At 61.6% G+C, this 15,104-nt stretch overlaps 2 protein-coding genes across 3 annotated transcripts; one reads left to right on the forward strand and one right to left on the reverse strand.

Annotated features, from left to right (window-relative positions):
* Positions 1-5,448: 5,448 nt before the first annotated feature.
* Positions 5,449-11,887, reverse strand: LOC142025088 (emerin-like). Of its 2 annotated transcripts, none has more exons than XM_075017573.1 (6): positions 11,713-11,887; positions 11,446-11,538; positions 11,169-11,249; positions 10,436-10,539; positions 6,331-6,380; positions 5,449-6,162 (listed from the first exon to the last, which is right to left on the reverse strand). In XM_075017573.1, exons 1-6 carry the CDS (start codon positions 11,792-11,794, stop codon positions 5,907-5,909), a joined length of 666 nt encoding a protein of 221 aa, XP_074873674.1. In that variant the 5' UTR covers positions 11,795-11,887; the 3' UTR covers positions 5,449-5,906. The 2 variants fall into 2 exon arrangements, with proteins under 2 accessions (XP_074873674.1, XP_074873673.1); XM_075017572.1 differs by having other exon boundaries at positions 5,449-6,165; positions 11,713-11,872.
* Positions 11,888-11,977: 90 nt separating this feature from the next.
* TREX2 (three prime repair exonuclease 2) lies at positions 11,978-13,488 on the forward strand. The gene is given in 2 exon segments (XM_075017574.1): positions 11,978-12,333; positions 12,652-13,488. A coding segment is annotated over 1 exon segment (666 nt). The 5' UTR covers positions 11,978-12,333; positions 12,652-12,653; the 3' UTR covers positions 13,320-13,488.
* Positions 13,489-15,104: the final 1,616 nt, after the last annotated feature.

Consider the following 15,104-nt stretch of genomic DNA (forward strand, 5'->3'; position numbering starts at 1 on the left):
CTCAGTACATGCATACCTGGCAGCAGGTCTCTGTGGGCTGCCTTGGCAGAGCGCTGGGGGCTTTCATCCAGCTGGATCCAGGGCTGCATTCCTGCACTTGCGCTAGGCAGTGAGGTGCCTTGCAGCAGGGGCGGGCTGTCCTGCCAGCTCTGCCCTGCTCCACCTCGCCTGCGCTGGGGGTTCCTGGATGCCAAGGTTTGTGCCACCACCCCCAGGGAGGGGTTCCCCAGGGGCCCATTTCCTGCCGGAAGGGGCCCACATTGCATGAGCAGGAACCCTGGTGCTGAGCTTTCAGCAGCCCAGCCGCACCCCTTGCTCAGTCCCCTGTGCTGAGTCCCACTGGGGTTTGTCCCACTTCGGCTTCCAGCCGTTGGCTCAAGTTAGTTATCCAGCATTTACCCGCCACATCCATGCTTGGGTAGTGGGCACACGGTGGCCGTCTCTTGCCCTTCCTTGTCTATGTGGCTTCCAGAGACTTAAGCAGGCTGACCTCAGCGCACTCAGCCGCCCTGCCAGCTGGTTTGAAGGACCTGTTCATACTGCTATGCGGCCCGCTTGCCAAGTGCATTCCTGTGCACCTGCCAGCACAGGTCTTTGTCTGCCAGCTGCCCGAGACCCCTGTGTGATTCTGAAGAGCAGATTTTGTCCCCTTCCTGGTCACCTTTTTCCAGCTCCTTTCTGACTGGCCAGGGCTGAGCCTGCTCCTAGCCTCTTGTTTCCTGGCCTTCAGCTCAGGCCTGGTTCCTCAGACCTTCCCTCTCATCCATAACTGCCTAGCTTGCCCAAGAGCCCGTGGAGAGGGACTTCCTGGTACGCTACAGCCCCGGTTCACCCTTGTTCATGTTTGTGGCCCCCCCATTCTTCCCAGAGACTTCTAGTAGATGGGTGAGGCGTGATTTCCTTTTACAGTTACCGGCTTGACTCACTCGTCCCAGCGTTCTGCTCGTTACTAGAGCTGCACTCACTCGGGCTGCCACTGGCGATGGGCTTCCTGGCGTGGAATTGCTGGGACCATTCCTGGAGCCTTTCTTAAAAATCTGCATTGCACAGATTTTCTGCCTGTTATCCGGTACCACAGCCAACTTAAGCAATAGGACAGACGGACACACATGTGCACCCTGCAGACACCTGGCCCTGTAGGGTTAGCAGGGACTGAGAGGCAGGATGGCTCTGACCTCCTCTTCCCCCACCTCCTGGGGCCTCAGTTCTGTCGTCCTGCTGCTCTGCCCCTTGGGAGATTTCCCCTATATTAATCCCCACCATACTCTGCTGTGACTCCACCCCATGGGCCCTGGTCCTGCCCTCTGGGGGGAGAGAGAACAACCGCTCTCCAGCTTTTCTGGGGCAGCCTCTCACCCATGTGAAGCCGCTCTCATGTCCCCCGTCATCGCCTCTTTCCCAAGCTACATACACCCAGTTCCTGCGGCCTTCGCCCTGTGACTCATGTTCCACCCCCTTTGCTTGTCTTTGTTGCTCGCCTTTGGGTCCTTTCCAGTTTCTCCACATCCTTCCTCTGCGCTGGGGACCAAAACTGGACCTGGCGCCCCAGCTGACGCCTAGGCAGCAGCAAGTCGTTACGGTCATTTGCTGTTACCAGGGCTCAGCAACCAAGAGCCATTTTTTCCAATTTGGGAAAAAGAACGTAATAATCCAAGAGCCGCACTGCGTGGGAGGAGGAGACGGCCCATAAATAACGGCAAACCGGACTTCTTGAAACCTGTGTCAAGAACAGCACACGCAATGATCTGCAATGCCGTACGTGTTCACTGTTCCATTTCCTCCACGTTACATGTGTGTTTTTACCACTGTCTTCCTGACTTTCACAACCGACCCATCTTCCTGTCCCTGGAGGATATTGGGGGGCGTTAAAGGTGTTGCGAAATCCCTCGTGGTTTGCTGTGGAGATGAGGAGTTCGGTTTGGGCCTTTCAGACATTGGCCGTTACTGAAGATGAGCCGGGTTTTTTTTTTTTTTTTACTCTGCGACTATCACGGCGGGAGCCGCAGTCGTCCTTGAAGAGCGGCAGGTTGCAGACCCTCATCCATTACCGTGGAGGGAGCAACGCTGTTAACGCAACCCACACATGCACGTGCTCTTTTGTTGCAACAGCCTGGCCCGGTGTGATCCACCACAACTCCCAGCTCCTCTCGAGCAGTGCTGCCACCCAGCCTCTTTCCCTCCAGGCCTTAGAGAGGGAAAAGCAAAGTGGGAGCCGAGCGCGGACGTGGCTCTTTGTTGCTTCTGGCCTCAGTTCTCCAGTTCGACACCCTCCCAAGTGGTTCTGCAGCTTCACAGTTGAGTTCCTGCAGGGACCCCCCCTCCCCCAACGCATGGTGTGGGCGAGGGCTCATGGGGTGCTGTTGGCCACCCCAGCCCTGCTGGAGCCTCTAGGGCAGCAGCCTGCTGTTCTCCCCTAACCTCTGCTTGCCCCAACACTAGAGGGAGAGCCGGGCCTATAGCCGGTGTGAGCCTATTAGAATTGGGGGGAAGGGGGGCCAGAGGGTCACACCTGTGGGTGAGGAGGGGCGTTAGCTGTTCAAACTGACAGCAGAGAATGTTTACCGAAGGGGCCGAAGCGCTGGACTTGGTACTGACGGCGGCTGGGCAGCAGTCGGGAAACGCTTACGCAAACAAGCACAGCAGCCAGGAGCCCAGGATAAACACTAAGGACAAAAGGGGAAAGGCCCAGGCCCGGCAACTGCAGAGCAGCATAAGCAGCACAGGCTGGAGTAGGCTGGGCCTGAGCAGCAGCCAAGTGACCTTGATTAAACTGGAACAGTGGCATGAACTGCCCCGGAAGCAATTCAAGGAGGACACAGTAAACAGCCCACCACTGCCCCAGGCCTAATCAGTTGCACAGATCTGTGTGGGCGAGCTGCAACAGAGGAGGGCGCTCAATTGTTCTTAAGAGCAGGGTGGAGAAACACCTGCCAGGGCCTGCTTCGTGCTCCTGGAGCACAGCCTTCTGCTTCATGGCACCACTCCCCAGAGACCACCACAGCTCCAGGCTCTGGGAGGCTACGTCTACACGTGAAGCCAACATCGAAATAGTCTATTTCGATGAATAACGTCTACACGTCCTCCAGGGCTGGCAACGTCGACGTTCAACTTCGACGTTGCGCGGCACCACATCGAAATAGGCGCTGCGAGGGTACGTCTACACGCCAAAGTAGCACACATCGAAATAAGGGTGCCAGGCACAGCTGCAGACAGGGTCACAGGGCGGACTCAACAGCAAGCCGCTCCCTTAAAGGGCCCCTCCCACACACAATTGCACTAAACAACACAAGATACACAGAGCCGACAACTGGTTGCAGACCCTGTGCCTGCAGCATGGATCCCCAGCTGCCGCAGCAGCAGCCAGAAGCCCTGGGCTAAGGGCTGCTGCCCACGGTGACCATAGAGCCCTGCAGGGGCTGGAGAGAGAGCATCTCTCAACCCCCCAGCTGATGGCTGCCATGGAGGACCCAGCAATTTCGACGTTGCGGGACGCAGATCGTCTACACGGTCCCTACTTCGACGTTGAACGTCGAAGTAGGGCGCTATTCCTATCTCCTCATGAGGTTAGCGACTTCCACGTCTCGCCGCCTAACGTCGAAGTTAACTTCGAAATAGCGCCTGACGCGTGTAGACGTGACGGGCACTATTTCAAAGTTAGTGCCGCTACTTCGAAGTAGCGTGTACGTGTAGACGCAGCTGGAGCCTGGCAGAAGACAGGACTCTGCGGGAGTGCAGCTTAATTTAAAATCCTCACTGCCGGAGAAGTGCTGCCACTTGGTTAAGTGCCTTGGCAGATAATTAGCCTCCCTGTGCCACATGGCCGCCTTTTAACAGGGCTTCCCACAGAGGTACCCCCACGAATGCTCTGGAGCATGCAGGTAGCTGTATTCAAGCAAGGGCCTGGGGCCACGTCACTAGGGCAGCTCTTAAGTGCCCCAGCTTCCCCCTTCTCCTGGGAAATGTCCACCCCAACAATGGCATGAGCTGGGGGTCTCAGCTCGGTCTCCTCAGCACCCCTGGAATCGCTGACTCTCCTTTAGCAGGCGGTCACCCTGGCTCTGGCAGCCAGCCAGCTGCACTGCCTGCCAGTTGAACGGTGCTCACCGACTCCTCTGCAGCTTGCTTCCAGCTCAACCTGAGCTCCCAGTGAAACCAGCCCTCTCTTGTCCGGCAAGTGTGAGAGCAGCTCTCTGAGGCTTCTCCCAGCCTCGCTGCATGGGTTTCTCAACCCCACCCAGGAAAGGCAAGCGGGGTGTCTAATTTAGCAATGCCAGGCTCCTCCTCAGGGGAAGGAGAGGCACCTGTGTGGTGAGAGGAAAGAGGCTGGCCCAGCTAGGCAGCTTGGGATACAAAATGGAACTGTGAAGGACACAAAATTTTCCGTTTTCTGTTTGGGGAAAGACGGCGAATGGTCACTGCCTTTCTGCTCCACTACTAGCTGGAGGATTAGACAAGTTTACAGCAGCAGCCCCCCAGAACTTGCATCCACGAATTGTAAAAGAGCTGGCTGAGGCAGTGGATGGACCATTAGTGTTGATTAGAAGCCTTGGAAGAAGGAGAAGCTCCAGGAGGCTGGAAGAAATCTAGAACCAGAGGGGCCCAGGCAAACTAATGGAGCAGCTGCCAGGGGCCTCCTTTCAATCACAGTTACAGAAAGTAGCTCTTGTCAAGTTTAAATGTTAAAAAAGGAGATGACGGTTGGGCTGAGGAAAAGTAACAGGGGCCGTTTGACTGGGGTCTGATGACCTTAGCACGGCCAGATTGAATTATTAAAAACTTAGCTGAGAGGGTTTGAAATGTAACTAAACAGGGATTTCCCCTGGAGCTGGTGCCAGCGTGGCCCCCAGGTAAGCAGCAAGAGCCTGAAGCAGTTAATAAATGAAGTGCAAGCACAGAGGGGCTGGGGCTATGTTTCAAGGGAGCCGTATTTACCTGGGACCAAAGCACCAGCCCTGCTGGCTGTGGGCCCGGCCTGCAGTGACTCTGAAAAGACATGGGGATCAGAGCACAGAATCGGCTCCCAGGAGCTGCCGCTGTGGCCAGGCAGAGCCAGGGGAACGCAAGGAGCAGCAAGGTTCGTTTAGCTCTGGATTTGATCCTCCTGCAACCCCCGACTGCTGGGTGGTTCTTGCATGGTGGTTGCTGACCCTGGTAACCATCCCCAGGGGAACAACTTCCAGATCCTGCCCCTGCCAGGAAGAGCTAACGCCCTCGCCCAGCCCAGTGTGTCCACAAGTGCTGGAACTCACACCCCGACTTAACCAGCGTTGCTTCCGTTTCCCCTCCATGGGGGCTGGGAGAGCGTGTCCAGGGCCTGGAGACTGCGGAGGAGCCGCAGCCCCCGTTGCAGGCGCGTGTGAGAAGTCGAGCCTCCTGCTGTGCTCACTGGTGAAACAGCAGTTCTCACTGAGTGCCCCCACCCAACAGCAAGCCCCTGTGTTACAAAACCACCAAAAAAGCATCAGTTTTATTGGGTGGCTCCAGGGCTGGGTGGGCTCAGCACCCCTCCCCCCCAGCAGAAAAGCACCTGGGGCCAATTTGCCCCTTTGTGGTCAGGCAACTCCCCCTGCCCCACGAGGAGTGGCAGGCTTTTGGGGGGGGGTGGGGAGGGCAACTCCCCCAGGTGGGTGGGGGGGATTCTTGGAGGTGGGGCAGGTAGAGAGGAGCTGTCAAGAGGTGTGGGGAGGGGCTGATGTAGCAAGAACTGTACCCCCCCCCAGGATAGGCACAGGGCTGTGCAGAGCTGGGAGGCACTTAGCAGAGGCCCCACATAAATGCACCAGCAGGGAGCCCAGGCAGCTGTGGGGCTCCCCCTCATGCCTGTCCATGAGCAGGAGGGGGCCAGAGCCACAGTGGGGCGGCAGGGGAGGTTTTGGAGTCCCACAGGTGTCCTGGCGGAGCCCATCTCACCCCTCCAGGTGCCGCCCAAAGGGGTTGTCATCGCTGGTGCCCTGTAGGATGCAGTAGACATAGGCCAGGAAGGCGGCCAGCAGCCCGAACAGCAGCAGCTGCAGCCACAGTGGCAGGAAGCGCTGAGAGCCGTCCCCCACAGTGCCCCCCGGTCCTCCCCGGGGCAGGGGGTGGATGGCTCGGCGGGGCTCCACCCGCAGGGGCGGGGGGATGGGCCGGTCTTGGCACACCCGCTGGTAGGAGATGCTGTCCCTGCTGGGGAGGGAGCAGAGGTTAGTGCTTGGAAAGCCCCATGGCTCCCAGCTCCTAGCAACCCCGCCCCCCGCCCCCAAGGCTGGCTGGCACTGCAAGCGAGGTTTCCCCATTCATGAAGCCACACCCCCCCACCCCCCCGGCCCCGTGTCAGTGGCCAGGGCTCACCTCTTGGCCTCCTCCAGCCTGTGCCGGGCATAGGCAGTGACCTCGCTGATCTGCAAGGAAAAGCATCATCAGATTGGGGTGCAGAAGGCCCTCTGTGGGTGTGGCCAGCAGGTGTTCCCTGTCAGCTGAGTGCCCGGGGGGGGGGGGGGGGGGGCCCAGAGCCAGCAGCATGTGTATGTAAGTGGGCCACTTGCACGTGACAAAATTCATTCCACACAGCTGGACAATAATGGGTGGGACCCCTGCAGTGGGCGGGGGGGGGGTCATGCAGGAAACAGCACCCCGCCCGCCCGAGCCCAACCCCCCCCACCCCCCCTTTGCACAGCCTGACCCTGCCTGAGGCAGCCTGGTGCATCTCCCAGCCAGGAGCCACTGCTGCACCACACACCTTAAATGGGGGTGTTCCCCACCCCCCCCAGGGCCAAAAGCCATTGCTTGTGGGACAGCCAGTATTAACCAGGGTCTGTCTGGGAGTACCAATGGGGCTTGGGGGGGGGGGGGGGTGTGCGGATTGCTGGGTGCAGCTGCTCTGTGGGGATCCCGCCTGCTGTAGCACTTTGCTCATAGGAAGCTTTAAAGGGCCCTTTAGTTCACTTCCTTGACCTCCCCAGGGAAGGGGCGTGACATAACTGAGTTAAAGGCAGCACCACATTGCCAAAAGCTGTTTCCTGTCCTGCTCCTGTGACCTCTGGGAGGCAAGAGCAGATGTCTTCCCTCCGCGCCCCCCCCCCCCCCACTGAAGGGCGCAGCATTTGGCACAGCCTCAGCGATGCAGCTCCTGCACCTGATGGGCTGGCCAGAAACTAACATTCATTAAGGGCCCAACACCAGGAGGCAGTAGGTGCTGTGATTTCAGTTTTCATTTGCCATGGGGTCTGCTGCAAAGCCAACAGGCAGGAGTCTGCTCTTAGCAGCAGCGCCCAGCCAGCCTCCCTTTCCCCAGACACACACCACTGATCAAAAAGAACTTGGATTCAACCAGCCCTTGCCAGCTGGGAGCTCGGCTCGGCCTGTAATGTGCCTGCTCTGGCTTTCCAGGTTTGGGTACACGATGCCACCCACTGGTGTCTTAACCATTATGAAGTTTAAATGTTTGAATCACACTGTCTACAGGCATCAAAAATGTCCTTTCTGAGGACCCCTTTTCTCTACAATGTCCTACAACTCTGCAAATTTAAAATCTAATAAAACAGACAAACCCCCCAGAATTTGGCCTAACTGTGGAAATGCAGCCGGTACATATCGCTGGGTGGGTTAGAGCCTCGTATCTCCAGCAGAGGCAACCCAGGCTAAGTTAAACCTTGCTGAGACGGGCCCAGAAGGCACGGGAAGAGCAGCAAAGCTGCAGCCTCAGAAATGCACAGCTCAGCTCGGAAGGAAGACGTAAGGGGTAAATGCCAGCGAATGTCAATTCCACTGCACATTGACAAAAGAAAAAAAAGAAAATCCCATCCCAGCGATCACCCGCATCGACAGCCCGGCAGCAAGACAACAGTGCGGCCGGCCAACTCCCCTACCCTCGTTGGCGCTGTTTGCTCTGGGCAGAGTGTATAAAACACAAGTCCACAAAAGCGAGGTGCAGACCCCCTTGCTTCAAAGTTTAATTTTTCCTTGTGACTTCCCTGCTGGCCTGGGACAGTTTTTTATTTGCTCCAGGCAGCTGTCCAGCACAACAGCTGGTGCATTAATGGTTATCTCAGCCTCTAGGGTCGTTGCCTTGTCTGAGCCCAGCCTGGCACTCCCCACACCGGGGAAACAGGAACACGAATGAGAGCAGAGAAGAGGGGCCCTTTGAAATCTGGCTGAGCAAAAGGGCACCTTCTGCTGAGAGCTCTGCAGCGCTTTGACCTACGCGCAGTACACCCAGAACTAGCTGCGCCCAGCAGCCCTGGGGGGGAACCAGAGAAATGGGGGCTGGGTCTTCACAAGCCCCTCCTCCTCCTCCTCCCCTGGGCCAAGCTAGTCACTATAACAAGAAGGGAAGGGAAGGGGGGAGGTGTTACTTGGCACCAGAGGGACCAGCTGATGAAGCAAATTAAGTGGGATGTGTCCCATTCCTGCCCCTTTCCCCTTGTCCTGCAAGCTGAGAGCCCTGTAAGGGTGGAGTATAAATGTGTCAAATTTGCAAATGAATTCCCAGTCAGCTGTCTCCAGCAGGGCTACTTTCAAACCCATTACGGACTGGCCAGGGGGTTCCCGTGGTCCCTTGTGGGTCGGCATGTTCCACTTCCTGCTGTCGCCTGGACGTCCATTTGCCCTCTGGCACAGGGCCTGGCAGAGGGGCACATGGGGGCAAACCGCTGAGTGCCGGAGGGCATGGCTGAGGTGGTTGGGGCCCATGATGCTGTCGCTTGCATTGATGGGTGGACGGAGCTGGAAGTGGGGTTCGTTGCAGGGACAGGTCCCTGGGTTCATATTCCTGTGGTGCGGTGGGGGGGGCTGCTGGTGCGTATTCATTGAGGCAGGGTGGCCATCTGCAGAAGAGGGCTGGTCTGTCACCCAGTGCCTGTGCGAGTAAGGGACGAGCTTCCAGGCTGCCGGCGGTCAATGGGGTGCAGGAGAGGTTTAAGTGTGGGCCTGTTGGGAACTAGGCGACTTCTGGGTTCTCATCTGACTCTGTCAATCTGTTTCTTTAGTTGCCCTGGTGGGTAGTTCAGTTTTACGAGGCTCCAAGAGGAGGCGTCTCAGGCTATATCCCCAAAAACAACAAGAAGCCGGGGGACACCTTCCAGACGAACAGATTTTTCAGCCATGGGCTTCTGTGGGCAAAGACCCACTACGTGCAGCTGCCCACGAAAGCCTGTGCTCCAAGCAGTCCAAGCCTAGAAGGTGCCACAGCACTTCTCACTTTTACAAATGCTTGCTGAAGATCTCGCAGGTGTTGGTCTCTGCTGGTGGGGCTGGAGCAGATGCGCTGGTCTCTCAGGGCTTGGCTGCAGACAGTGGACCACGCTGTGATGTCTTGGATGGAAGCTAGAGGCGTGTATGTACAAGTGCTGGTCGGTGGATTTCCGGTGAGTGTGCATGGCCAGGCTGGGAGTAGCAGAGGGGCCAGTCCAGGCGTAACCTGCACGGCAGCAGAGCCCCGGCTCCGGCCCAGCCCCTTGACGCTCTGCAGAGTGGCAGCAAACCCCCAGGCAGGACTACGCGGGGTGGGACCGGGCCTGTCAGTACACAGTGCTGCTGGTGGCGGGGGATCTCCATGTGTTCCTGGTATTACATTTCTGTCCTGCTCACACCCAGCACGTGACACTAATCCAACAGCCCCCAGAGAGCAGCGGACTGACCTGCCTGGCAGGGGCCCATTTCCAGGCACCGGTTCCCCAGCAAGAACTCACTTTCGACGCAAGGCTTTGGGAGCTGCACTTCGTGGGGTGCTATTTTTTCCAACACAGCTACTCGCACAGCCTCAGATCCCCCCGTGTGCACGAAGAAAGCGCGTGATCTCGCCGGGGCCTGAGCTTATCGGCGCGATCTCGCCGGGGCCTGAGCCTATCGTGATGCTCCAGGAAATCGGTCCCATGGACAGGAACGTTCAGCCCCAGGACAAGCCGGGGCCGGGTGGGGTCTGCAGACAGCCAGTGTTGAAAGCAGGGGGATGAACAAGCTAAGAGCTGGGACGAGCCGACGGGATGGGGAGAGTCTGGTGAAATGTGCATGTAAGCCTGGGAGCTCCCTTCACATTTGAGGGTACAGGGGGGCATCCCTGAGCCAGGCATCCCTCCTCAGTGCACTGACCTCTCTGGCTTTAGGCACAGCCAGGGCTGGTTCTTTGGTCTCTTGTCCGTCTTTCCCCCAGGGTAATTTGATGACCCAGCTGAAACTTGTCGCCCGGGGAAGTTGCCCCAGTGACTGCAGATCCACCAAAATTCAGGTCCGGCTCCAGCAGCAGACAGCTTAAGGGCCACCTGCTAGGGAGCCCCATGGTGCTGGGCTGGGGGGGTGGCAGAAGGCAGCAGTGGGGTTAGACAGCTGGGACCACCAAAGAAGGGGCTACACCAGCACCAGCTTAGGGTAGGGCAGATGGGGTACAGGCAACCGTGTGCGTCGGGGGCGGGGGAGAACTGGAGCTGCCCCTCCCCCACCCCCCCAAACCTGGACTTACCGGCTGGCGGGCAGTGGCTTCCCTCAGGGGGCCTGGGGCTGCCCCATACAACCAGGAAGAGGAGGAGGAGGAGGAGGATTCTTCGTAGGACTCGCTGTCCACGTCTGGGGAAGACAGAGGTGGGTGAGATGGGGGCTGGGCCTGGCTCCTCTTTCCCCCCACAACTCCCTGGGACTGCAGGGATGGGGCGTTGCACCCAAGTGCCAGGGATTGTACAGACCCCCCCCAACCCCCCTGCTCTGTGCCCCCAGCCCCTCCCCCCGCAGCCGCCGGGTCTCCTCTCACCATCCCCCACGGAGGTGCTGTGGCCCTCCCCGCAAGGAAACTTGTACGGCTCCCACAGGTAGGTCCTGGTGGGGCTGGGGGCTGGGGGGCAGAGACACAGGAGGGGTTAATGGGGGCACCCTCAGCCTCACCCCCCTAGGAGACAAGAACCTCCACACACTCTGCCTGCACACCCTGCTCCTGATTCACAGCCCCGTCACGCCAGCCCCCAACTCCCACCCCCCAGCTCTGCCCCCGCTCCCGCCCCCGCTCCTGACCCGCAGCCCCCAACTCCCACCCCCCAGCTCTGCCCCCGCCCCCGCCCCCGCTCCTGACCCGCAGCCCCCAACTCCCACCCCCCAGCTCTGCCCCCGCCCCCGCCCCCGCTCCTGACCCGCAGCCCCCAACTCCCACCCCCCACCCCCCAGCTCTGCCCCCGCCCCTGCTCCTGACCCGCAGCCCTTCTCACCCTCATCCCCATAGCGGTGCCGCCCCCCCTGCCGGGGGAAGCTGTAGGATTCCCGGCTGCAGCTCTGGGTGGTGCTGGGATCTGGGGGTACACAGGAGAAAGGGGGTCGGGGCTGTGGCCGCTCCCCACCACGTCCCCGCTGACTTTTCCCAGCCACGCACAGAATAAGTTTTGTTCTGCCCGCCGAGGCCCAAGCGGGCGCGCACCACCCACTGCCGGCGCCCGGACCCCTCCCGGGCGGCGCCCCAGCGCTCAGCGGGTGGGGACCCCCACTCACCTGCGTAGCTCAGGGCGCCGCCCGGGGGGTGCAGCTTGGTGCGCTGACTCTCGTACTCGTAGATCTTCTTCTCGTACAGCTTCCGGGTCGATCCTGGGGGCCGCGTTAAGGGGAGTCAGGGGAGGTCCCATGGGGGCCCCCCAGCTCAAACAGCGCCCCTCCCCCACCCCCGCCGCGCCCCATTTCCCGCTCCCGCCCCGCCGCGCCCCATTCCCCTCCCCCGCTCCCGCCCCGCCGCGCCCCATTCCCCGCCCCCCGCTCCCGTACCCACGACCGGCCCGTGCTGGATGCCGTAGCGCTGCAACATGCCGATGAGCTCCGTGTCCGTCAGGCCCCGGTACCGCTCCATGGCGGGGGGCTCCGCGCGGAGCAGGGCCCGGAGCGCCAGCGGCGAGGGGAAGTGACACGCGGGGAGGGGCCTGCACCGGGCGACGCCCCGCCCCTAGCAACGCCCCGCCCCTAGCGAGAAACTCCCGCCCGGCCCGGACGCCTGGGTTCCCCGGGCGCTGGGGGAGGGGAGCCGGGACGCCTGGGTTCCCTGGGGGAGGGGAGCCGGGACGCCTGGGTTCCCCGGGCGCTGGGGGAGGGGAGCCCGGACGCCTGGGTTCCCTGGGGGAGGGGAGCCGGGACGCCTGGGTTCCCCGGGCGCGGGCAGGGCGTTCCCACGCCCCCAGAGAGAAGCGGGAGGGAAACGCGCCCTGGTGACTCATCACGTCTCTGTGGTTGGTTTCGGTCCCCCCCCCGCGGCTAATGTCCCGCCCTCAGCGCCCCCAGGAGCTCGCTCGACACTCGGGCCCGGCTACGGAGGCACCCGGCAGGGACAGACCAGGTGTCTGCACACCCAGGGGAAACTGAGGCACCCGGCCCCAGAGGGGCTTCACTGCGGGGGTGAGTGCTGAAGAACCCAGGAGTCCTGGCTCCCCCTCCTCTCTCACTTTAACCACTAGACCCCACTCCCCTCCCAGGGTCAAGGAAAGAACTCAAGAGCCCTGGCTGCCCTGGGCTCTAACCACTAGACCTCACCCCCTTCCCAGACCCAGAGAGAGAACCCAGAGTCCTGGCTCCCAGCCGCCCCACACCTCTAACCATCAGGCCCCACTGCCCCCCAGAGCCAGGGACTGAACCCAGGAGTCCTGGCTCCCAGCTCTACCCCTGCCCTGAGAAGGCCGTGTCGCCTGCCTCAGCTTACCCACTCTCCCTTCCCAGCCATGCTGGCCCCCCAAGACTTCCAGACCTTCGTCTTCCTGGACCTGGAGAGCACGGGCCTGCCCGCAGACCGCCCCCGCATCACCGAACTGTGCCTCTTCGCCCTGCACCACCGCGCCCTCCTGCAGCACCCCCTGCCGCCAGGCCCCAGCCTGCCCCGCATCCGGGACCAGCTCACCCTGTGCATCGACCCCCTGCAGCCCTTCACCTCGGCCGCCACCGACATCACCGGCCTGAGCCGCCAGGCCCTGGCCGAGAACGGCAAGCGGGGGCTGGACGAGGCGGTGGCTCAGGCCCTGGGGGGCTTCCTGGCCCGCCAGGCACCTCCCCTGTGCCTGGTGGCCCACAACGGCCTGGGCTACGACTTCCCCCTGCTGCGCACGGAGCTGACGCGGGTGGGGGCTGAGCTGCCCCCTGGCACCGGCTGCCTGGACACGCTGCAGGCCCTGCAGGAGCTGGGCCTGGGGGGCGAGGGGGGCTGGGGGCTGGGGGCGCTCTACCGGGAGCTGTACGGCCAGGAGCCCGATGGGGCGCACTCGGCCTAGGGCGATGTCCGCACCCTCCTCGCCGTCTTCCTTGCCCAGGCGCCAGAGCTGCTGGACTGGGCGGCCAAGAAGGCATCTGCCTGGGGGGACGTGAGACCCCTGTACCCCCCTGCCCCACAGTAAGCGCCAGGGGCCGGGACACCCTGCTCCTTGCCCTGGCTCCGGGAGGACGCTGGGGGCCAGTGGTTAGAGTGAAGCTGCAGTGGTGGGGAGCCAGGACTCCTGGGTTCTCTGGCTCTGGGAGGGGAGTGGGAGCTCATGTTTGGGGGGGCAGGTGCAGGATGCGAGGATTCCTGGGTTCTGTCCTGGCTGGGGGTGGGAGGTTGGCATTAGAACGCCTGGGTTCTATCTTTTCTCTGGGAGGGAAGTGGGGTCTGACAAGTAGAGTGGGGGGCTGGGAGCTAGGACGCCTGGGTTCTCACCCTGGCTCTGGGAGCAAAGTTGTGTCTAGTGGTTAAAGGGGGTGGGGGTTGGGAGCTAGGACACCTGGGTTCTTGCCCTGGCAGGGAGGGGAGCAGAGCTGCTGAGTTCGGGGTTGGGACTCGCAGTCGCCCTCTGATTGTTCCCACCCTGCCGTGGAACTAAGGGTCTGTGTACCATGTCTCCAGCCGCTCGGGGCATGGAGCAGATCCCTGGGGCGAGTTGGGTGCAGGGCCGAAGGCTCTGGCTGGGGACACAGGCGGGGGGTAGGCTGGGCTCTGCGGAGGGGTGGGGTGACGGAGGGGCTCTCAGCTGGAGGAGGCCCCTCCTGGCCGGGGCAGTGCTGGGGCAGCAGGATCGCCTGGGGGAGGCCCCCTGGCCCTAACAGGTCCTGGTGCCGTGGCTGTCTGGACCAGGCCGGCCTGTCCAGGGGCCAGTGGGGTCCTGGAGGGACCTGGGCTGGGAGCCCGGACTCCTGGGTTCCCTGGGGGGCCTTTCTCAGGTCCTTGGTGCATGGAGGGTGCTGGCGTCGGCAAAGGAAAGGGTTGTACTGAACAATGGCTTGTAATGGGTGGGGGTTAAATTATCCCCCCTCCCATTAATAAATACACTGAGCTGGGCCCTTTGCTGAGCTGAGCTTTTGTCTTGGGCTGGGGGCCCTTGGGGAGTGGCCGTGGGGGTCTCCATGTGGCCCTCCCCCCAGAACCTCATTCTCCACAATGACGGCTGTTCCCAGCCCCATGCCCCACCCCAGAGGTGGCTGCATCTCAGCACAGGTTTCCACTGGAGCTAGTCGCCCCGCCCCAGAGAGCAGACAGGAGACGGCTGGAAGGTGTTTCCCTCGTTCTCGTTTTATTGGGTGGGGGACTCGGGTTCTCTCCCGGGTCGGGTTCGCTGGGCGACGCCGGGAGCTCAGGGTGGCATTGCTGGTTTGGCCTTTGGCGCCGTCTGTTCTCTCTCCGCGAAGATGGGAGGAAAATCTCACAACACTGAGCCGGGGGCTGGGGGGGGGGCCGGACCGGACGAACCAAAACTCACGAGTACGGCACGAGCTGGAGTACAGGCACGGTGCACAGAGATAGCTAGGCGCTGCGGCCGGGAGCTTGGCGGGAGGAGACGGGGGGACAGGAGGGACAGGCAGGTGGGGGGATGAGGGTATAGATAGGCTGTCCCTGGACTCCAGGGCTCTGCGCCCTCCCCAGTGCCAACCCCCCACCAGGGACCAGGTGCCCGGCTACCCTCTCCTGCCTGGGCCCTGCAGAAGGGCAGGGGGCGTGCAGTGGGGGATAGCCCTCAGTCACCCCCCATGTACCCCACTCAGGTCTATCCCCAACACGCTGAGCCCCCCAGTGTCCCCCAAGCTGGTGCTGCTGTCCCTGAGCCCCCAAATCTCGCCCCCACCACCCCGGCCCCTCCCCAGGCGGGCAGGGCACAGCCATCTATAGCCGGGAATGGGGGGCGGGGGGGCACGGCTATCTAGAGTTGGCG

This window comes from Carettochelys insculpta, chromosome 22, assembly GCF_033958435.1.
Source record: "Carettochelys insculpta isolate YL-2023 chromosome 22, ASM3395843v1, whole genome shotgun sequence".
Lineage (NCBI taxonomy): Eukaryota > Metazoa > Chordata > Testudines > Carettochelyidae > Carettochelys > Carettochelys insculpta.

What these genes read in the sequence shown, in the direction of transcription:
- LOC142025088 (XM_075017572.1), bottom strand. Translation starts at nt 11,794, where the DNA reads ATGGAGCGGTACCGGGGCCTGACGGACACGGAGCTCATCGGCATGTTG. An exon ending in GCACCGCTATGGGGATGAGG is followed by an intron (nt 10,540 to 11,168) that starts GTGAGAAGGGCT and finishes TGTCTTCCCCAG; the next exon opens with ACGTGGACAGCGAGTCCTAC. An exon ending in AGGCTGGAGGAGGCCAAGAG is followed by an intron (nt 6,166 to 6,330) that starts GTGAGCCCTGGC and finishes CTCCCTCCCCAG; the next exon opens with CAGGGACAGCATCTCCTACC.